This window comes from Mauremys mutica, chromosome 9 (genome assembly GCF_020497125.1).
Source record: "Mauremys mutica isolate MM-2020 ecotype Southern chromosome 9, ASM2049712v1, whole genome shotgun sequence".
NCBI lineage: Eukaryota > Metazoa > Chordata > Testudines > Geoemydidae > Mauremys > Mauremys mutica.
In genome coordinates this window covers 42514809-42537823 of record NC_059080.1, presented here as the reverse complement: position 1 = coordinate 42537823, position 23015 = coordinate 42514809, and the positions used below count along the sequence as shown (strand labels likewise).

The 23015-nt window shown below is 51.0% G+C and overlaps 1 protein-coding gene across 4 annotated transcripts in view; it reads left to right on the top strand.

Annotated features, from left to right (window-relative positions):
* XPNPEP2 (X-prolyl aminopeptidase 2) overlaps nucleotides 1-6465 on the top strand; it is a 33122-nt gene extending 26657 nt beyond the window's left edge. For 3 of the 4 annotated variants that reach the window (XM_045030810.1, XM_045030813.1, XM_045030811.1), the window contains 5 exons: nucleotides 1658-1762; nucleotides 2361-2420; nucleotides 2767-2843; nucleotides 5930-6028; nucleotides 6106-6465. In XM_045030810.1, coding sequence (XP_044886745.1) covers nucleotides 1658-1762; nucleotides 2361-2420; nucleotides 2767-2843; nucleotides 5930-6028; nucleotides 6106-6306 — 542 coding nt within the window. In that variant the 3' untranslated portion in view covers nucleotides 6307-6465. The remainder of the gene's footprint in view (nucleotides 1-1657; nucleotides 1763-2360; nucleotides 2421-2766; nucleotides 2844-5929; nucleotides 6029-6105) is intronic. The other variant, XM_045030812.1, reaches the window with a different exon arrangement.
* Nucleotides 6466-23015: the final 16550 nt, after the last annotated feature.

Below are 23015 nucleotides of genomic sequence, written 5' to 3'. Positions count from 1 at the left end.
TGAAGTAATGGGATGGGAATCCTGCGATCCGTACGTACACTGTATGGTTCAGCATGGTCTCTTAAGGTTTCAGAAGTCCAATATCACCCAATAGTCCATCGAGTTCTTTCACCTTCCTCACTAGGCCCATCCTGGCAGCCATGCTGCGGCTGAGAAGACTGCTGGTCTGTGGTCCTTTGCTCATATGTGCACTCTGAATGCAAAGCTTTTGTCTTTGAAAGTTGTTTCTGTGGGGGACTGGCCCATGCAGTTCCGAATCCCTCCAGGGCTAGTCAGGTTTTGTAAGTCCCTTCTGAGATGACTGACTTCAGCTCCTGAGTCAATTTTAAAGTCAATAGTCTTGCCATGAATATTCAATTTCACTGCTTTGGTGCTGTTCATATTTTGTGCGTGTATTGAATCTTTTGCCTCTGGCTGGACATGCATCATCTCTTGGGATAGGACTTTTTCCACACCTCATGCATGCAGGCTGGAATTTATCCCTCTGGAGTTTTATGGTAATGGCTTTTAGTGCTCGCAGGTGTCTGTTTACAGTGTCTAAACTAGTTTCAGGTTTCTGAAGATGCTCCAGCCTTTTGTTCTGCTGTTTGACTAGTCCAGAGTAATAAAGGTAATAATTGGAGATATACCAATCTCCTAGAACTGGAAGGGACCTTGAAAGGTCATTGAGTCCAGCCCCCTGCCTTCACTAGCAGGACCAATTTTTGCCCCAGATCCCTAAGTGGCCCCCTTAAGGATTGAACTCACAACCCTGGATTTAGCAGGCCAATGCTCAAACCACTGAGCTATCTCTCCCCCTCTTTGTTATCCATAGCTACAGCTAGTCGTCTTCACTTGTAGCTGCTGTGAAAGATTTTGATCTATTACCCCCGTAACCAGCTTTTCTCTATTTTCATGTTTTGCAGTTCCAAAATCACAGTTTTCAGCCTATGCAGGGAGAGCTCTTATAAAACATCCACCATTTCCCCCAGTCCTTGAATTCTCTGGTGAAAATGTGCTTTTTCATGAGCCACATTTTGCTGAGGTAGAAAGTATACATCAAATATAGCCAGAGCCCTTTCCTCGTCATCTTTGTGACTGGCTTCAGTAAAGTTAAAGGATTTAAAGATATGCTCTGCCTGCTTCCCCACAGTGTAAATTAAAGATTAATTAATAAATAAATTTGTAGCAATTGGAAATCTTCCAAAATACTGCTTCCAGTCTGTCCATTTGTCGAAGCTGAAGTTCTCGGGGGCATTGAAGAGTGGCATGTGGATGAGATCCTGCAACCTTTTCTCCGTTTCCCCCTCTGTTTGCAATCTTTGCTGCTTTGTTCCTTCTGTTTGTTCTCCTCTGGCATTAGTTTACTTCTGACATCATGTCATGTACTTCCTGTACAGAGCAGCAGGGCTGCTACTAGCAGGTCAGGCTTCTTTACCAGCTATTGGCTGGCCACAGAGCTTCCTTCCCAGAGAGAGACACACCAGCCCTGGTCACTGTAAGATACTTTAATGCTCTGCCAGGTATGGCTAAGGTTAGCTCAAACAAGGTAGTACACACCCAGTGACATCCAGTGGCTGAATAGTATAATACAGTTTAGCTTTCTGCTATGCAGGCAGGCACGCTGGGGATGGGCATGGCTTCTCCTCTCAGGACTTCTTGGCTTTTTGTGTTTCAGGGAGAGTGGTTGAGGCTTTCGCACGCCGAGCCTTGTGGGAGGTTGGACTCAACTACGGCCATGGAACTGGCCATGGCATCGGCAATTTTCTGTCTGTCCATGAGTGTAGGTGCTCTGCTGGTTGTCTGTCCCCAAGGGAAACAGCACAAGGGCCTGTGCCCCCTTGGCTCTCACCCCTACCCCTGGGTGTTTGGACTGGACAGGCACAAGGGAGCTGCGCCAACAGCTCTGCCTCTCCCTGTCTCCCTGCAGCCATTGCTCGGCCAGTGTCTGGGATACAGGCGCCCTACATCAGTGGTGGCTGCCCACAAAGAATTCTCAATCCCCTTCTGGCAACTGGATGCCCCACACCTGCCCAGTGATTTTGTCATGGCCCCAGGGAGCACAGCACCTGTCATCACAGGGCCTGGAGGATACCGATGGCTGGGCAGTGTGGCAGGTCAGCCTGCTGGATGCCTGGCTGGCTTGAGAGGCCCAGTGGAGGGAATCGTCTGTGGGTCCCAGGGAGTGAGGGTTGCTAAGCATGCTGGGCTCTGGATATATGCACGATAAGCTCAGGTCCCAGGCCCTATGCATGTGGAAGGTGCAGCCACCTCTCCAATAGAGCCTGCTTGTGGAGGAGGGAGTGGATGTCTCCATTCTCAGGGCTCATCCTGCTCCAGCATCCAGAAGGAGAAATAAACTTGGCATCTTCTCCCTGCAGGGCCAGTGGGATTCCAGTCCAACAACGTGCCCTTGGTCAAAGGGATGTTCACGTCCATAGGTACGCGTGTCCCTCACAATCCACGCCCCAGGCACTTCCAATACCCCTGTGCCCCGAGACGTGGGCTCTTGTGCCTTCTACTCTAAGGCAGCATCACCCTTCATGAAATCTCCCAGACCCCATGCATTCCCATGGCAGTCCTAGGCTCTTTCCAGGGCTAGGGGGTGTGGTGTAGTGCTGTGGGACAGGGCCCTGGTGTCTAGCTTGTGGCCAGGAGGTATTTGGGAAAGTGGGGATCATGCAGCTGGAGCTCTGTGATCCCAAGGCTGTGTGGGAGACCCCAGGTACAGCATGACAGGGTTGTCAGGGCTCTGGATTCACTGGCCATCCTGTGTCTGCTCCCCAGAGCCCGGTTATTACCAGGAGGGTGAGTTTGGAATCCGCATTGAAGACGTGGCACTGGTGGTGGAAGCTCAGACCAAGGTGACTCATCTTCCTCGCCCCTGATGGGACAGGCCTTGCTGACACATCACCGGTTGGCAGCCACCTTCCCTTCCCCTCCTTCCCCGCACTTTCTCCCTCAGTTCTAGAGGGCTGGACCAGACCTGGAACCCGGGTGAGGGCAAAGAGATTTGAGGGCTTAGCTGGGAGACAGCTGATGACAGTTCCCTACCAGCTGCTTAACAATGGCTTGGGGAAGGGTGTGTGAGGCCAGGGATGTTTAAGAGATCTGCTCTAGGAATTATTCTGGGGCAGTTCTCTGGCCTGTGCTATACAGGGGATCAGACTGGATGGTCACAATGGTCCCTTCTGGCCTTGGAGTCTATGAATCTCTGAACACACAGGAGATTGAGTGTGTACTTATTCATGTTCTTGGGCAAATCATCAAAGAGCTCAGCTAGCTGGCTGCAGGATCAGCATGGCATGGTTGTGTGTGCCGGGGTCTGTGTGGGGCAGAGGGGCCCAGCTGTGTGTGCCAGGGTCTGTGTGGGGCAGAGGGGCCCAGCTGTGTGTGCTGGGGTCTGGGTGAGGCAGAGGGGCCCAGCTGTGTGTGCTGGGGTCTGTGAAGAGGGATGGGGCCCTGTGGCATGTGTGCAAGATGAAAGACCTTGTGCCCCGCTGCACCCACCAGCTGGGGGAGGGAAGGGGGTGCTAGGCAGGGCACCAGGGAGACCAGATAGGTGTCCAGCTGGATTTGCTAGTGCTAGCCAACAGGGTGATTTTAAAGCCATGTGTTAAACCAATGCCACTGAGTCAGCATGGGTCTTGTGAGCCCCACAAGGGATCCACACATGAGGCTGCACCAGTATCAGTGAACTCGGTGCCACTTTGGCAGCATCCCCGGGAGAGGCTGCAGCATGGACGTGGAGGGTGCGGCACAGGCTGGGGTGGAGCTGATCACAGCTCAGAGTACATTGTATGCAGAGCAGGAGACAAGAAGAGTAGCCCTCACCCCTGGATGATGTTATGGAGGCTTGGCAGCCCCAGGTGTGAGAGCAGAACAGGCCAAACAGGGCTGTAGGGAGTGTGGCAAATGGAACCACGTTGGAAGGGAGAGGCAGTGAGCTGTGACAGGGCAGGCACCTCTTGCTCAACGCAAACACGTCTGTCTTAGCCATCCAGCCACAGGAAGTGGAGAAACAGCCACATAAGCTTGACCCAGACAGGCAGTGAGGTGTGGAAAGGCAAGGGTGAGTCGGCTTGGAAGTGAGCAGAGGGGAAACACCAGGGAGCAAGGAGCAGGAGCTGGAGAAAGGAACATGGTGGGATCCCAAAAGGGAGCCACCGTGTAGGTGGGACTGGAACCATGGCAGTGATGCTGCACTGCTGGGAAGGCAGTTCCTCAGCACAGCTCACTGGGCTGGGGGCTGGGCTGGGGCCAAGGGGAGCGAGGCACTGGAAGGAGTCAGAGCTAGGAAAGGAAGAGGCCAGGGAGCAGAGCTGTTTCCAGGCCAGGTCGCAGCAGAGCCCAGACTGGGATCAGCAAAGGAGCCTGCAGTGGGAAAGGTGTGATGGCTCCTTTCACAAGCACACCCCGGGAAGGGAAGGGGACCATAGCTCAGGCAAGGGCCAAAAGTCATGACTGACAAAATAGCCACAGCACCCCAGAGCTGCTCCCAGCTGTCATTGCACTGACTCACAGGCTGCAGAGAGGGAGCTGATGTCTAGTCCCGTTCACGCAGCGCTGATAGCAGAGTCCAGTTGTATGATGGTTCCCTGGAGCTGTATGTAGGGGGATGCCCCTGCTGGGTCAGATACTGGTGATGATGCATGCGCTGGAGAGAGCCCAGCAGGACTCGTGAGTCCCAGGGAGTCTGCAGAACCAGCCGCCAGGGAAACCCCCTTTTCCTTGTCCCCTGAGCCCATTTGCTCTGGAGTCTCTGAGTGCTGAGCAACTCCAGTACAGAGTTTCTTGGAGCAGAACTGCATGTGCTCCAGGGAGTCTGGGTGTCCATGAGTGGTCAGCAAGGCTTGGCCAGTTGGCCCCTTTCCTGAGGCCAGGCCGGAGGAGGGGAAGAAGCAGTTTCCCCTGCTTTGCCTGCAGGAAAGGGCTGTCCTGCTGGGCGCTGCATGCCCTGCGTCCAGCCGTGCTGCCTGCTGGCTCCAGATAAGCATCACTGAGCATCCCCATTAGGGACTGGCCTCTGCACTAAGCCATGCCCTGGGCTGGGTGTGTATGTTGGGGGGCGCAGTTACCAACAGTAGGGAAATGCTCTGTCTTCTTGCCACTGCTAGAGGGAAGGGAGGGAAGTCCACACTGGCTCAGATGTGGGAGAGGCCTGGGTGCTAGTTGCAGGGGGAGAGGCTGTGATCCACCCAAATCAGAGCCTGTAACAGTGGCAACTAAGGGACATGGCCAAGGTCACACAGGGAATCTGTGGCAAAGCAGGGGATTGACCCCCAGGTCTCCCATGTTGGCTAATGCCAAACCCTTGGGCCAGCCTCCCTCTCCAGTGACCAGAGACAGCAAAGCCAGGTGCACCCTCTTCAGGGCAGCTGTAAACCTGTGCCTCTAGTGCCTGAGTGATACCACAGGGCCCACCAGCAGCATCACAAACCTCAGTGAGCTCTAAACACGGGTGGGACAATGTGTCACACAGGGAGCTGCTCTGGCTCAGCCCATTTACAAGGCAGCTGGCCCAGGGGCTGGGACTGGGGGTCTACAGTGACCTTGTCCCATCTGCAAAATGGGGAGATGCTTTGGTGGGGGGAGAGAGGAGGATGCAGGTAGTGAAGGGCTTGGAGACCAGTCAGTGGAGGAGGTGCTGCAATTAGAAAACCCACGTGTAGGTTTTTAGCTTCCTGCACCTTTACCTTGGCCACAGATTACAAGGGAGGTGGGAGTGTCTCTCATGCCAGTGTACTGACCATGTGGCACAGAGGTAGGCACTGCATGACACGCGGCAGCAAGTGAGGGATGTGGTGGCAGATAGGGGAGGCTGTGGCTCTGGGGCCATGACACGCCATGAGGAGGAGGAGGTCAGAGCTCAGGAGGGCTGCCAGGGTGTAAACAGCAGCCTAGCGGGGGTGGTGGGCTCAGTACCCTCACTGTCTCTCTCCTGCTGCAGCATGGGGCAGGGGAGAAGGCCCACCTGACCTTCGAGGTGGTGTCTCTGGTGCCCTATGACCGGAACCTCATTGACATCAGCTTCCTGTCTGAGGACCAGGTGAGTGGGGGCTCTCGGGGCAGGCTGGGGCTACCCATCACACCTGCCGCTCATGATCTTCTCCTGTCTGGTTGCAGATCCAGTATCTCAACACGTACTATGAGACCATCCGCCAGCGTGTGGGGCCAGAGTTGCAGAGACGCCAGCTGGAGGAGGAGTACGAGTGGCTGAGGAGGAACACGCAGCCCTTCTCACGGGGCACACTGGTGGCTACCTCCCTGGGCACCCTGGCAATCACCTCTCTGGTGTCTACACTCCTGCCTGACAGACAGGCCTGAGGGATACTGGGCCCCCAACCGCCAAGCCGTAAGCCAGTCTCCCAGCCCCTTTTCTAGGCAGTCTGTGGTTTGTATGTTTTTCTCACTTTCAGCCTTGTTACCTCACTTCCTTTTTAGCTTGCGATTAAAAACAAGTAACCTCCGGGCAGGGGGTTGAGAGCTTCTCCTTGTGCAGTGGCTGCTGCGCCTTTGGGGTGTGGGGGCTTGTGCACAGGAGGGGGGTGCGTGTGCGTGGCTGTGGCATGCAAAAACGAGCAGGGTTGGTATGTGTGTGTCAAGCCAGTGGTTGCGTTAGTGGGTCTGATGCATGCAGGGAGGGGCGCTGGTGTGTGGACTGCGCTGAGGTACCTGTGCAGGGCTTCTGCATGCAAACGCTTGTGGCACTGGTGGGCGCGAGTATATGTGTAGTGCTGGTGTGTGCAGGGCTCGGGGGGAGCATTTGTGCAGGACTGCTGCATGCACCTGGGCATCCATGTCCCGGCCTGGGGCACAACAGCATGCCCAAGGGCAAGTGTCAATGAAGCACTGAATTCTGTGGAAGGGGAAGCTGGTGTGGCCGGCCCGGAGGCATGTGGAACCCAGGCTGGCTGACAGGACTGACTCCAAATTCACCCTACATAGCAGCATTGTGTCATCACTTCCTAGGCCTGCCTTTAGTTTAGGGCCCACTAGTGTCCCCCTGCTGGACTGCCAGCCCCACCCCAGTTCCCACTTTTCCAGGCACGGCATGCCCTCTCCTGCCTCCCTGCTAATTCCCCAAGGTTCATCCTTTCCCTAGCCTTCTCCCATGCCTGCCACGGTTGGGGTAGCCCAGTCTCTGGTACAGGCCCAGATTTGAACCCCTCAGGCGACGTAGAGACCTGGGGCCTGATTCTCCATCACTCTGTCCCTGTATTTGACATAGGGTGTTATGGTAGCTTTGTCATGGAGTCCCCGGGCGATGCTCTGGAACTGCTCCCCACAAAGCCAGTCAGGACTTTGGGGAGCCTCCTCTCCCTTGGAGCAGACTGTCTTCAGGGCAAGAAGCTCACATGGCTTCACCTCCTGGGTCTGACCTTGGAGCATTCAGCATATGCCCCTCCGTGCGCTTCCCACAGGGAGTCCACCCAGGTGGGGTTCTGGGGAAGCCAGAGGGTCCTGCACCCCCACTTCGCAGTCAGACATGACTCTCAGCCAGCCAGTAAAACAGAGGTTTATTAGATGACAGGAACACCGTCTAAAACAGAGCTTGTAGGTACAGAGAACGAGATCCCTCAGCCAGGTCCATGCTGGGGCCCAGTGAGCCAGACAACCCTCACTTCCCATCCCCAGCCAGCTCCAAACTGAAACCCCCTCCAGCCCCTCCTTTCTGGCCTTTGTCTCTTTCCCAGGCCAGCAGGTCACCTGATCTCTTTGTTCACCTTTAGCTGTCCCCTTGCAAGGGGGGAAGGGCCCTTGCCATTTATTGCTAGGAGACAGATTGTCAGCCACACTGGAGACTTTTAATGCATAGGGGAAACTGAGACACATACACAGTACTCAGAGGAAACATTAAGAACAGTCCCACTTTGTCACAAGCTTTAAGCCAGCTTTGCACTTCAGGGCCTCATACTCCATGGCCTCACATCTTGTGCACAGTGGGCGTGAATGCTCCCATCCTGATGATAGTGATTGACACCCACTTTGCACTACTGCAAATTACCAGGGTAATGGAAAATCAGGTCCCATGTATTCTGAGAAAGTGCAGGGTCCTTCCTGGCCCTGATGTAAATTAGAGAAGCCTCAGGGCTGCTCTCACACACAGTTCTCCCTGGCCATGCCCCGATCTACCCTCTGAAACAGGCCTGGGATCAGGGCGGCAGAGATCCCATAGGCCAGTGCCATGCCAGTGGGCACTCCCCAGTGCATGGGGAATCCCAGAAGCCTCTTTCTGTTTCCACCCAGTTTAATGTCCCTTATGTTTCTAAAGTGGCAGCTGGGGATGTGGGGGCAGAGTACCCCTGAAAACCAGGCCCCTGACATGGACTTTGGCTATAGCACTGTTGTAGCCCTTTTAAAGCAGGCCAGGGATCCCAGCTCCCTGTAAATAATGCTGGGAGCCTAAAGGCACACGAGGAAGCAGGGAGACCCACCTGCCCCACAGCTTGCTGCCCTGACCTGGCCTCTCCTGCCTGGGTGGCTGTTTCCTTGACTCCCCACTAATTATTTCACACACATTAGAGATGGGTGGGGGCAGTTCATTGAAAGATGGAGCAACACCCCCCCCCATGTAATCTTTTCTTAAAAACTCATGATTTGGGGGGCCAATCTCATGATTTTTGATCTCTTGAGAGTGGCAAAGCTGATGGGTTGCAGTGGGAGGGGCAGGGGAGAGCATGGCATGTGTGAGGGGGAGCAGCGTAGAGGGGGTGGGCTTGCGGATGCCAGCAGAGAGGGAAGGACAGCGGAGATGGGAAGAAGGGGACTAATAGAGCAAGGGGGAAGTTACCCCCCTGAAGATGTTGGGCCAGTTTCTATGCTGCCCCTCTCAGAGCCAGGCATCTTTGTGCCTCCCAGATGCCATGCTGCTCAAGGGACTGGCGTGGCACCTGGCATAGGTCAAATCAGCCCCAGAGAAGCAGGTGGCAGGGTCACATGGATAGGACACTGGACTGGGAGTCAGGGTTTCTTCCTGGCTCTGCTGCTGAGCCTTGGGCAAGTCACTTCTCCTCCTTGGTTTCCCTTATAATAATTGGAGATATACCAATCTCCTAGAACTGGAAGGGACCTTGAAAGGTCATTGAGTCCAGCCCCCTGCCTTCACTAGCAGGACCAAGTACTGATTTTTGCCTCAGATCCCTAAGTGGCCCCCTTGAGGACTGGGCTCACAACTTTGGGTTTAGCAGGCCAATGCTCAAACCACTGAGCTATCCCTCCCCCTTGCAAAACTTGCAGTATAAAGAAACCTGAGGGTGCAGGGAGCCATGTGAACGAGTGCAATCTGAATGCCCCTTGGCAAGGCCTCATGGCAAGGTGTGTTTTCCTGTATTTATCCATTCCTTCTCTTCTAGTTCCTTTACAGTCTACCTCATTGTTAACATACAATGCCACACCACCTTTACGGCTGTCTGTACCGAGCAACACACACCCTTCAATACCTGTGCTCCAGTCATCACTACTAGTTCACCATGTTTCGTTCTCCCTCTATATGACATACCAGGGCACAATCCAGGCTGGGGAGCAGGGGCTGTGTCCCCCTGCCCTGCAACCGTGGGTGCCTTCCAATGCCTTGTTGAAGTAGCTCCCGCCAGGGCCGCTCCAGCCAGCTACAGTCTGGCTCTCACCAGCCTTGGTTACACTGCAGGGTGACCCCTGCACACCCCCAGCCCTGCATCTCCCCCCAGAGATGTATGTCCTGTATCGCCCAGCCCTCAGCTCGAGGGTGCAGAAGGAATGATATGCCAGCTTATTATCTTAAATAGAGTTACCCAGACACTTCAGCTGGAGCACACTGGATTAGATAAAGCAATAAAAACAGGTCTATCAACTACCAAGAGCTAGACTTTGAGTGAGTACAAGCAATGAGGCATAAAAGTTAGAAATGGTTACAAGAAAAATAAAGATAAATTGCTTACTGGGGCCTAAATTAAGCTATATTAGAGTCAAGCAAAATTTCTCACCACATGCTTCCAGCACAGTTACTGACCAAACTTCAGGTCAGGAGCCCACCCCCGCCACTCAGAGTCCAACTGCTGTTTTTCTAGGTATGATGCCAGAGAGACAGGGACACACACGGGGCGGGGGAGGTTGCCTTGGGCTGTTTGCCCCTTCTTTTTATATCATAGAGGTAGCCGTTTAGTCTGGTTCTGTAAAAGCAGCAAAGAATCCTGTGGCACCTTATAGACCAGGGGTCTCAAACTCAAATGACCCCGAGGGCCGCATGAGGACTAGTGCATTGGCCCGAGGGCCGCATCACTGACACGCCCCCTTGCTGCCCCTGGCCCCACCCCCAATCCACCCCTTCCATGAGGCCCCGCCCCTGCCCTGTCTCTTCTCCACCTCCTCCCCTAAGCGCGCGGCTCCCCGCTCCTCCCCCGTCCCTCCTGGAAAGTGCTAAGCGCCACCAACAGCTGTTTGGTGGCTTGGCGGCGGGAAGCGCCTGGAGGTAGGCAGAAAAAAAAATGAAGAGTAATATAGTAGTATAGTATTAAAATATAGTATGCTATTAAAAGTCAATTTATTAACTTTTTTATTAACTTCTTTAACTGTAATGTGAAACGTCAGTGCTAATTTTGACAGTCATTTCATTTTTGGCCACTTAGCTGGCAGCGTTTTGCATCAACCAGAGCATCAATATTAGGTTTGATATCCTGAGACGAAACCAATCTCAGTGTTGCTTGCAAATGTTCATCAGTGAGCCTTGACCTTAACACAGATTTGTTAATCTTCATGGAAGAGAAAAACTGTTCACATATATATGTACTTCCAAACATTGCCATTATCCTTGCAGAAGCAGAGAATAACATGGGAAATCTTTCTTGTGAAAGAAACCTGTAGAATTCTGGAATTCCAACATCTGTATACTTCTGCTTCAAAATCGTGTCACACTGAAGCTCCACTAACTCCATCTGCATTTCCTCTGCAACACTGTCAATTTCAACAGCAAATGGTGTGGAAAAAAGTTGAAAATGTGGTTCAAGTGCCTTGAAATCTTTAAACCGCACATCAAACTGTTGGTGTAAGTTAGAAATGATCTCTGCATATTCTTTCAAGGATTTGGGTTCAACTTTTCCTAAGGAATTCAGAGTTGAGAAATGGACCAAATTGCCAGCAGTCAGCTGTTTCCCCCATAAAGTAAGCTTGACTTTGAATGACTTAATACTGTCATACATCTGTGTTATCACCTGTTTTCTACCCTGAAGTTTCAAGTTCAGTGCATTCAGGTGATCAGTTACATCTGTTAGAAAAGCAAGGTTGCAGATAAAAGTGGAATCAGCAAGCTGTGGAACCTCCTTGTTTTTCATTTTCATGAAGGAATCAATCTCCTCTTTAAGTGCAAAAAAACGCTTCAAAACATTTCCACGACTCAGCCATCTAACTTGAGTGTGATACAGAAGTTCCCCATATTCACTGTCCATACTTGCTAGAAAAGAAGTGAACTGTCTGTGATTCAGCCCTCGTGCACGTATAAAATTAACAGTTTTAACAACTACATCCATAACTTCTTTCATTTGTAGACTTTTACTACACAGGGCTTCTTGGTGCAAAATACAATGTATACTGGTGAAGCTAATTCCTGGTATATTGAGGCTGTTCAGTTTGGTCTTCAATAATCCAACCACACCAATGTTTTCAGAGCACATTGATGGCGCACCGTCCGTAGCCAAAGATACGAGTTTGTTCCATGGCAGCGCAGCTTTTTCAATGCACTCTTCCAATCCTTGAAATATGTCACGTCCCGTTGTGGTACCCTTCAGTGGCATTAAGTCTAGCAATTCTTCAGTTATATTCAAATTGCAGTCCACACCTCTAATGAACACTGCACACTGTGCGGTATCTGATACATCTGTACTCTCATCAAGAGCAATTGAAAATGCTTCAAAGTCTTTTGCCATTTGAATCAATTGTTTTTGCACATTATCAGCTAAATCCTTTATCCTGCAGGCAACTGTATTTGCAGACAAGCTTATGCCTTCAAAAACTTTCTTCCTATCAGGACATAAAATTTCACTGGCCTTCATAAGACATTCTTTTATGAATAAGCCTTCTGTAAAAGGTCGCGATGATTTAGCTATCATTTCGCTTATCACAAAACTTGCTCTTACTGAATCTTCGCTAGACTTGTTAATCCCTGAAAATAAATTTCTTTGCTTGGCAAATGCTGCTTTAAGTTGCTGAACTTTTTCCTCTCGGATTTTTCCGGTGAATGCATCATATTTTTCACAGTGCATCGTGTCATAGTGCCGACGCACGTTATACTCCTTGGGAACAGCAATCGTTTGCTGACAAATAAGGCATTGAATTTTATCTTTTACCTCTGTGAAAAAATATAAATTCTCCCATTTGTCTTGGAAAACTCTCTTTTCTTCCATGAGTGTTCTTTTTTTTGACGAAGTCATTTCCAAGCTGTTTTAATAAATATATACACTCAGTAATGCACCTCACTCAAAGGACAAAACACGCACTTAGATTTACTGCCTAAGGCTCTGGGAGGGAGTTTGGGTGGGGGAGGGGGTTTGGAGTACAGGCCCTGGGCTGGAGTTTGGGTGGGGGAGGGGGTCTGGAGTGCAGGCTCTGTGCTCGGTGCAGGCTCCAGGCTGCGGCAGGGGATGGGGATGCAGGCTTTGGGACGGAGTTTGGGGATAGGAGGGGGTGCAGGGGTGAGGGCTGTGGGGCTGAGGGTGAGGGGTTTGAGGCATTGGAGAGGCTCGGGGCATTGGAGAGTCTCAGGACTAGGGCAGAAGGGCAGGGGAAGGGCAGCCTGCCCTGGCCCTAGTGAAGGGGGGCTCTAGGACCCTGCGGCAGCAGGTGATGCCGGAAGCTGGCATAGCAGAGGAGTGGAGTCAGCGTGAGCTCCCGGGCAGGCTCCCGGGCGGTGAGGGGGCAGCAAGTGGGGGCCGGGAGACACTGGGGGGAGGTGCGTGGGGGTGGCAGGTGGGGCCAGGGGAGAGACCCGGCCCCAAACATTGGGGAGCAGCGCACGGGGAGCTTAGGCACAGAAAATAACTCGGGGAGGGGGGCGGGGGTGAGGGGAGTTTGGCGGTGACGGGAAGTAACTGGGGGAGCTCCCGGGCCGCCCAGAGGATTCCGGGGGCCCGGGGTCTTCGGCGGCGGGGGGCCCTTCCGTTCCGGGACCCGCCGCCAAAGTGCCCCAAAGACCTGCGGCGGGGGGGGTCCCCGCCGCGGGTCTTTGGGGCACTTAGGCGGCGGGTCCCGGAACGGAAGGGGCCCCCCGCCGCCGAAGACCGGGCTGCGCTTCGGCGGCGGCGGCAAGTCCCTCTTTTCCCCACCCCGGCCGGTCCCGCTTCCCACCCCGGCCCCGGCCGGTCTCGCTTCCCTCCCCCACCCCCCGGCCCGGCCCGGCCCCGGCGGGTCTCGCTTCCCTTCCCCCCCCCCCGGCCCGGCCCCGGCGGGTCCCGCTTCCCTTCCCCCGGCCCGGCCCCGGCGGGTCCCGCTTCCCTCCCCCACCCCCCGGCCCGGCCCGGCCCCGGCGGGTCTCGCTTCCCTTCCCCCCCCCCACGGCCCGGCCCCGGCGGCTCCCGCTTCCCACCCAGGCCCCGGCCCGGCCCCGGCGGCTCCCGCTTTCCCCCCCCCCTTACCCGAGCGCGTCTCCGTCCGAGCGCCTGAGCTTCGTCCCGCTCAGAGCCGCGTGGTGAGGGGGCGGGGCTGTGAGCTCCACGCCGAGCGCAGCGCTCAGCCCAGAGCTCCCAGCCCCGCCCCCTCCCCACGTGGCTCGGATTGGGGCGGGGCTCAGGCGCTCGGACGGAGACGCGCTCGGGTAAGGGGGGAGGGAAAGCGGGAGCCGCCGGGGCCGGCTCAGGCGCTCGGACGGAGACGCGCTCGGGTAAGGGGGGGGGGAGAAGCGGGAGCCGCCGGGGCCGGGGCCGGCTCAGGCGCTCGGACGGAGACGCGCTCGGGTAAGGGGGGGGGGGAGAAGCGGGAGCCGCCGGGGCCGGCTCAGGCGCTCGGACGGAGACGCGCTCGGGTAAGGGGGGGGGGGAGAAGCGGGAGCCGCCGGGGCCGGCTCAGGCGCTCGGACGGAGCTCCAGGAGAGGGGCGGAGGCGGGAGCCTCCGCTTTTCTCTTGGGGGCCCGGGGCAAATTGCCCCCTTTGCCCCCCCCCCCCCCGGGCGGCCCTGGGGAGCTCCGCGGGCCGCAGGGAAGAGCTCCGCGGGCCGCATGTTTGAGACCCCTGTTATAGACTAATAGACGTTTTGCAGCATGAGCTTTCGTGGGTGAATGCCCACTTCGTCGGATGCAAGAGTGGAAATTTCCAGGGGCAGGTAAATATAAGCAAGCAAGAAGCAAGCTAGAGATAACGAGGTTAGATCAATCAGGGAGGATGAGGCCCTGTTCTAGCAGTTGAGGTGTGAAAACCAAGGGAGGAGAAACTGGTTCTGTAGTTGGCAAGCCATTCACAGTCTTTGTTTAATCCTAAACTGATGGTGTCAAACATCAGTCTGTCCTATCTCAGGGACTCTCCTTCTGCCCTGCCACCCCCACCAACATGATACAGTTCTGCGGCGATCTGGAAGCCTACTTTCGCCGTCTCCGACTCAAAGAATACTTTCAGGACAACACTGAACAGTGCACTGATACACAGTTACCCTCCCACCAACAGCACAAGAAGAAGAACTCCACATGGACTCCTCCTGAGGGTCAAAATGACAGTCTGGACCTATACATTGATTGCTTCCGCCGACGTGCACAGGCAGAAATTGTAGAAAAACCACATCGCTTGCCTCACAACCTAAGTCGTGCAGAACGCAATGCCATCCACAGCCTCAGAAACCATCCTGACATTATAATCAAAGAGGCTGATAAAGGAGGTGCTGTTGTCATCATGAACAGGTCTGACTACCAAAAGGAGGCTGCCAGACAACTCTCCAATACCAAATTTTACAGGCTACTTCCCTCAGATCCCACTGAGGAATACACTAAGAAACTGCACCATCTACTCAGGACACTCCCTACACTAACACCAGAACAAATCAACATACCCCCTAGAACCCTGACCAGGGTTATTCTATCTACTACCCAAGATCCACAAACCCGGAAATCCTGGACACCCCATCATCTCGGGCATTGGAACTCTCACTGAAGGACTGTCTGGATATGTGGACTCTCTGCTCAGACCCTACGCCACCAGCACTTCCAGCTATCTCTGTGACACTACTGATTTCCTGAGGAAACTACAATGCATTGGTGACCTTCCAGAAAACACCATCCTAGCCACCATGGATGTAGAGGCTCTCTACACAAACATCCCACACACTGATGGAATACAAGCTGTCAGGAACAGTATCCCTGATGATGCCACAGCACAACTGGTTGCTGAGCTCTGTGCCTTTATCATCACACACAACTATTTCAAATTTGATGACAATATATATCTCCAGATCAGTGGCACCGCTATGGGCACCCGCATGGCCCCACAATATGCCAATATTTTTATGGCCGACCTGGAACAACGCTTCCTCAGCTCCCGTCCACTCACACCCCTTCTCTACCTACGCTACATTGATGACATCTTCATCATCTGGACCCATGGGAAGGAGACTCTGGAAAAATTCCACCACGATTTCAACAGCTTCCACCCCTTCATCAACCTCAGCCTGGACCAATCTACACGGGAGGTCCACTTCCTAGACACCACGGTGCTAATAAGTGATGGTCACATTAACACCACCCTATACCGAAAACCTACCGACCGCTATGCCTACCTTCATGCCTCCAGCTTCCATCCCGGACACACCACAAGATCCATTGTCTACAGCCAAGCACTGAGGTACAACCGTATCTGCTCTAACCCCGCAGACAGAGACCAACACCTAGAAAATCTCCACCAAGCATTCTCAAAACTACAGTACCCGCACGAGGAAATAAGGAAACAGATCAACAGAGCCAGACGTGTACCCAGAAGCCTCCTACTGCAAGACAAACCCAAGAAAGAAACCAACAGGACTCCACTGGCCATCACATACAGTCCCCAGCTAAAGCCCCTCCAACGCATCATCAGGGATCTACAACCCATCCTGGACAATGATCCCACACTTTCACAGGCCTTGGGTGGCAGGCCAGTCATCGCCCACAGACAACCTGCCAACCTGAAGCATATTCTCACCAGTAACTGCACACCGCACCATAGTAACTCTAGCTCAGGAACCAATCCATGCAACAAACCTCGATGCCAACTCTGCCCACATATCTACACCAGCAACACCATCACAGGACCTAACCAGATCAGCCACACCATCACCGGTTCATTCACCTGCACATCCACCAATGTAATATATGCCATCATATGCCAGCAATGCCCTTCCGCTATGTACATCGGCCAAACTGGACAGCCTCTAAGGAAAAGGATAAATGGACACAAATCAGATATTAGGAATGGCAATATACAAAAACCTGTAGGAGAACACTTCAACCTCCCTGGCCACACAATAGCAGATATTAAGGTGGCCATCCTCCAGCAAAAAAACTTTAGGACCAGACTTCTATGAGAAACTGCTGAGCTTCAGTTCATTTGCAAATTTGACACCATCAGTTTAGGATTAAACAAAGACTGTGAATGGCTTGCCAACTACAGAACCAGTTTCTCCTCCCTTGGTTTTCACACCTCAACTGCTAGAACAGGGCCTCATCCTCCCTGATTGATCTAACCTCGTTATCTCTAGCTTGCTTCTTGCTTGCTTATATTTACCTGCCCCTGGAAATTTCCACTCTTGCATCCGACGAAGTGGGCATTCACCCACGAAAGCTCATGCTGCAAAACGTCTGTTAGTCTATAAGGTGCCACAGGATTCTTTGCTGCTTCTTTTTATAGTTTCAGTCCCCCCTCTTGAAAACCATTTTCATCTGGGCACTAGGAGACAAAGTCCGTGTGGAAGGATGTTCCCTGCTGTTTCTTCTTCACCTGTTTGAGCTGCCTTTGTTTTCCCTTCCTGCTTCCTGACTCTGTTTACTGCTTGCATGCAAATTAAGGCAAACACACTCCTTTGTTCAAAACAAACAAACCTCTTCTGCTTGGCCAGGGTAGTGGGATTTGAAACATATGTTAACACCATACAGGGGAATCTTATAACTTTACATACAGTGTTGTCACACATTTTATCAGGACAATACTGACCAGCAAATTATGAGTTGTCAAATGATTCCTTACTAGGCATACCTTGTACAAAGATTACAATAGTCCACAGGGTGTGAATAAAGGAGTATTCTGTCACACTAGAATATCTAATTTCACTTCAATGTGATGTGGCCATAAAAAAGGCTAATGCAACTCTAGGATGCATCAGGCGAGGTATTTCCAGTAGAGACAGGGAAGTGTTAGTACCATTATACAAGGCACAGGTAAGCCCTCATCTGGAATAGTGTGTGCAGTTCTGATCTCATGTTGAAGGAAGATGAATTCAAACTGGAACATGCAGAGAAGGGCTCCTAGAATGATCCAAGGAATGAAAAACCTACCTTATGAGAGGAGGTTCAAAGAACTTGACTTGTTTAGCCTTACAAAATGGCATGATAATCCCTCTGATGTATTTATAGAGAACAAACACTAGAGAGGGAGAAGGGGTATTTACGTTAAGGGCCAATGCTGGATATAAACTGGCCATCAACAGGTTTAGGCTAGAAATTAGAGGAAAGGTTCTAACCTTCAGAGGAGTGAAGTTCTGCAACAGCCTTCCAAGGGGAGCAGCAGGGGCATAGGCGCCAACTCCGTGGGTGCTCTGGGGCTGGAACACCCACAGAAAAAATATAGTGGGTGCTCAGCACCCACCAGCAGCCAACCACCGATCAGCTGTTCAGCGGGCTCCACCGATCAGCTCCTCCCCCTTCCAGCACCTCTGTGACTGGGGTCCCAGTGGGGGCCAGCTGTAGTCATTCAATTAGGGTGAACTGCAAAGAATGGGGCAGACAATCCCCCAAAAGCTGGTGGATATTCCAATACCTAGATTTACCAAGCCAGCATAAAACAGCTTCTTTATTACCTTATTGGTTACTCAGAAGTCCAAACAACACAGTTCCCTTAAAGTGATCCAGCCTGAGGCCTCCATACAGGTACCCACGTCAAATATGATGAAAATGTCTTATTTCATCATATAAAAGAAAAGGTTCTACCAATCCCAAAGGATTAGACACAGTACCTCACAGATAGAGCCCTCACCCCCCATGCCCCCACACCCCTGCCCTCCCCCTGAGCCCCTCCCACACCCCAAACCCCTCATCCCCAGCCCCAGCCAGAGCCCTCATCCCCCTGCATCCTAACCATCTGCCCCAACCCTGAGCCCGCCCCGCATTATAGACCCCTCATCCCCAGCCCCACCCCACAGCCCTCACCCTACACCCCAGCCCTCTGCCATAGCCTTGAGCCCCCTCCCACACCCCAAACCTCTCATTCCCAGCCCCACCCCACAGCCCTCACCCCCTACACCCCTACCCTCACCCTGAGCCCCTCTTACACCCCAAACCTCTCATCCCCAGCCCCACCCCAAACCCAGCCCCACCCCTGCACCCCCTCCCCCCACACCCCTTCCCATCCCCAAACTCCCTCCCACTGCCTGCACCTTGCACCCCTCCTGCACCCCATACCTCCTCCCCCACCCAAACTCCCAGAGCCTTGGGCAGGTGGGGGGCAGAGTTTTTTTGGGGGGCAGAGTTTGGGCAGGGGTGGGTTCTGGGCACCACCAAAATTTCTACAAACCTGCCGCCCATGGTCACACCTCCAATGTGAGACTGGTGTGGAAGGGTGAAATTAGAGCTCCTGGATACACGTTAAGTACCTTCCAACATAGATAATGAGTTGTATTTATATTGAATTCTTTGTAAGGCCAAATTATTGATGCATGCTTTTGCCTCTGCCAAAAACTTAGTCCACACTTTGTGAAACACTTAAGTGATTCCAGGGTTTGGTCTATGTGTTAACATAGCCATTAACATTCTTCAGAGAGCACTTACTCTGGCATTCAGCCATAAAGGTGTTGTACCTGAGTTTCCCTTTGTGCACAGCAGTTCAAGCTTGTAGTGGCTTTTCTGCTGTGGAAAGTTTTAGAAATATGTCTATGCATTAGCTGTGAAACCTCAACATCATTAGGCTTTTTAATACAAAGTGTGTTTTTGTTAAACCAAACAGCAAAATTATAAGGGTTTCTATTATGTACCACTCTTAACTTGTTCAAGGACTTTTCCAAAAGACCATTCACATTGTACATTTTAACAGTTCTTGGTATCAGCAACAAGTTAGTTACAATAATTAGCACTAACATTGTCAGTCCTATCACATGTGTACATTTAAAATTATTTTTGTCATGCCAAGCCTTTGGTTTAGACAAATCATTCTTTAGGTCAGGTTGTTCAATATCCCTTTTGAATCTTTGTAACTTTTTATTGACCTCAGGGTCTTCCTTAACATAGGCTTTCAGTTTAACCTCTTCCTTGGTGTTTTGGTATTTTAGGGTTAATCTGTGGCTTTTCTTTGCAAAGTTTAATCCTTCCCTTCCTCCTTGTCCAGTAGGGTCAAAATCTGAACTCTTTTGTGTAACAGAATTCACTGGCTGGCTGTGTCCTTTTTGCTAACAGCTACAGACAAGTCTTTCTCCCCCCCAGTCAGTCAGGTAATTTTGCATTAACACAAACACAAGCTTGTTTACTAGTTTTCAGATCCTCAAGCTTTACCAATTCCAAGGCTGGACTCTGTCTTAAAGAGATACCATCCATTTTCACTACCATGTTAGACTCAAGGTTCTTTTACCCTTCCATTACCAACCTCTGCTTCCACATGGAATCAGATGTCAAGTCCACTAAGCGACTACAAGTCATATCCAAAATATCTAGAGATGAAAGTTTGTCTGCACTCCCCTGCATTCTTGTAACCGAGTAACCAGTAACCTGATCTTTCCTCATTACCTGAGTCACAGACTGCTTACTTAAAGAATCAACATGGAGACATTCATCTTCCAACAACATTGTCTCCCCAACAAGCTGGTTAAGCTTATAGGGCTGTTTAAATTCCCTAACAATTTTTATTTCATTTGAAACCTTATCAAAGCTATCCACACTGGGTCTTTCTAAAGCAAAGTCAGTGGATCTAGACACCTCAGAAAGACTCTGGTAGTTAGGAACTTGAAGAAGTCTTCCAAACAAACTCTTGCTTTCTCTACACAGTGATTCACCCTGAGTTATCAAATCACTTCCACACCCATCAGTTGCAGCAAACTGCTTGGAAAAACTACCCTGAAGATTTTTCACATAAATTCTTCCCTTACCCTTTTCACCCAGGGCTTGCTCTAAAGGAACATTTTCCTGAGTAACAACAGACTCTTTCTGGGTTTCACTTAAATCCAGAATCACCTCTGTCCCATCAGGAGGCTTTTCATAAACCCCCCTTTCAGGTAAACTGCTAGACTTCTTGATTAGAAGTATTCTCTTTCTTGTTACAAGTTTTCACACTGTCAGTGGGTAACACAGTCAAATCACCTTCATGCTTTCCTTGTGCCCTGGCTATATCACATCACCCTGATCAGATAAGGTTGTCATATCTTTACCCAGCAACATACTAGCAACAGGCAAAATAGAAGCACCAGAATAGCTTGGTCTCTGGGAGCTATTTATGACATTAACTGGACGCAACCTAGTTACAATGTCATCATCCCTAGCAGACACAAATTTAGAACCACTTCCTTCCTGGGCTTTAGCTGTATCCAGAATCAACTCTGGGTCAACTGATAAATTTTCAACCATCATAGGCTCTACAAACAGAAAAGAGGTGGAGAAATATTCCCCTTTAATAGACACACAGCTTGGGATATCCTTTCTTTTGTCCCAGCACACATGCCTATTCACAGACATCTGCTTGCAGATTGGGGTAGCTCTCTTCATAGGCAAATCTGTTAGGGCTTTAACCTGATCACCAACTTTAATCTGCTTTAGAGAAACATTTCCCTGAGCCCTATCTAATGCCAGATTCACTTCTGAGATACCAGACAGGCACTCAGAAATTTCTTCCACATATACACTGCTTCTTTGCACAGATAAACAGCTATCTTCCTCATACAAACATTTGGAGAAACCCTCCATAGGCAAATCCTTGCCCCTAGTAGACATAGGTTCAGGATTATTTCTTTCCTGTGACTGGTTTATGTCATCAACTTGACTGAACAAAGTTTTAATATCATCCCAATCAAAAGATCCTTAGGCAATAACTTCCTTACACCCGCTATAACTTTATGTTTAACACCATTCCATTCAAGATGGATTCTGGCTAAAGGCACACTTACAGCAAAGTAAACTCAGAGAGGATTGTGACATTCCCTTCTGGTGTTATCCGGACCAGTGATCTGCTAGGTCACTCCAGTCCTTGACTCCGGGAGCCAGCCTTACCCTGCTCTGCTGTGAGAACCCTCATTCCTGGGCTGTTCACACATAGCCTCTGGCATGTAAGCTGCTCCCAACTATTTGCAACCGAATGACACTAGCCAACATCTCCAGTCCCAGACACAACTCTAGGAACCTCCATCTTGCAGTGTCCAGTTATGCCTGCTGGACGCTGCAAGCTTATATAAGTTCATCAATTTAACAAAGAAATTGATATGTACCAGGCTTGTTATCCCAAGGGGAGTCTCTGACATGCTTCATACCAAATGCACTGCTTCAGGTAGAATAAACAAACAGATTTATTAACTACAAAGATAGATTTTAAGTGATTATAAGTCAAAGCATAACAAGTCGGATTTGGTCAAATGAAATAAAAGCAAAATGCATTCTCAGCTGATCTTAACACTTTCAGTGCCCTTACAAACTTAGATGCTTCCCACCACAGGCTGGCTGGTTGCTCTTCAACCAGGCTCTCCCTTTTGATCAGCGCTTCAGTCGCTTGGTGGTGGTGTCTGTAGATGGAGGTGGAAGAGAAAGAGCGAGCATGGCGAACGTGTCTCCCTTTTATCATGTTCTTTCTTCCCTCTTGGCTTCCCCCCCGCCCCTTCAGAGTCAGGTGAGCATTACCTCATCGCAGTCTCAAATTGAACAAAGGAAAGGGGGTGACTCACTCAAGAGTCCAACAGATCTTTTTGTTGCTGCCTAGGCCAGCGTCCTTTGTTCCTGTGAGGCTGGGCTGGGTTTGTCCCATACATGCCCTGATGAGGTGTGAACTGCCTCTCTGCTCTTGAAGAGTTTTTGCCTGGGTTTATTTTAAGCCATGAAGACACATTTTCAGCCTCATAACTATCTAAATGAAATTATAACCTATAGCATTCTATAACATTACTATAACAACAATTACTATAACAACAATGCTCACAAGCCTTCTGAAGACACCCAACATGACAAACTTTGCATTGGATACCACACAATCATTTTACAAGGATGAACATGGGGGTCCTGGGTGTTCCCACGAGGTACAGAGCATCACAAGGATTAAAATATTCACACTCTGATTTAGTAAGTAATCTGCCTCTTTGACAAAATCTTCTTTAACAAGAGGGATGTTAGAAGCTGTAATTTGCCCTAAACAGCTTTTACCATTGACTTTTACATTCTCTGCACAAGTTATGACAGGGGTCGGCAACCTTTCAGAAGTGCTGTGCCGAGTCTTCATTTATTCACTCTAATTTAAGGTTTCATGTGCCAGTAATACATTTTAACATTTTTAGAAGGGCTCTTTCTATAAGTCTATAATATATAACTAAAGTATTGTTGTATGTAAAGTAAATAAGGTTTTTTAAATGTTTAAGAAGCTTCATTTAAAATTAAATGAAAATGCAGAGCCCCCCGGACCGGTGGACAGGACCCGGGCAGTGTGAGTGCCACTGAAAATCAGCTTGTGTGCCACCTTTGGCACACTTGTCATAGGTTGCCTACCACTGAGTTATGGGGTTACCTTCACCTGAGCTCACAGTAAAAGTATTTACATAACAGGTGGCAGTGTTGGGGTAAATTTGGTTACACACAGACAACTGCTTAGAATCAAACAACATACTAACGTTACAAACTGGACAGATTTGATCCCCATCTTTACTGTTGAGAGGAGCTAGT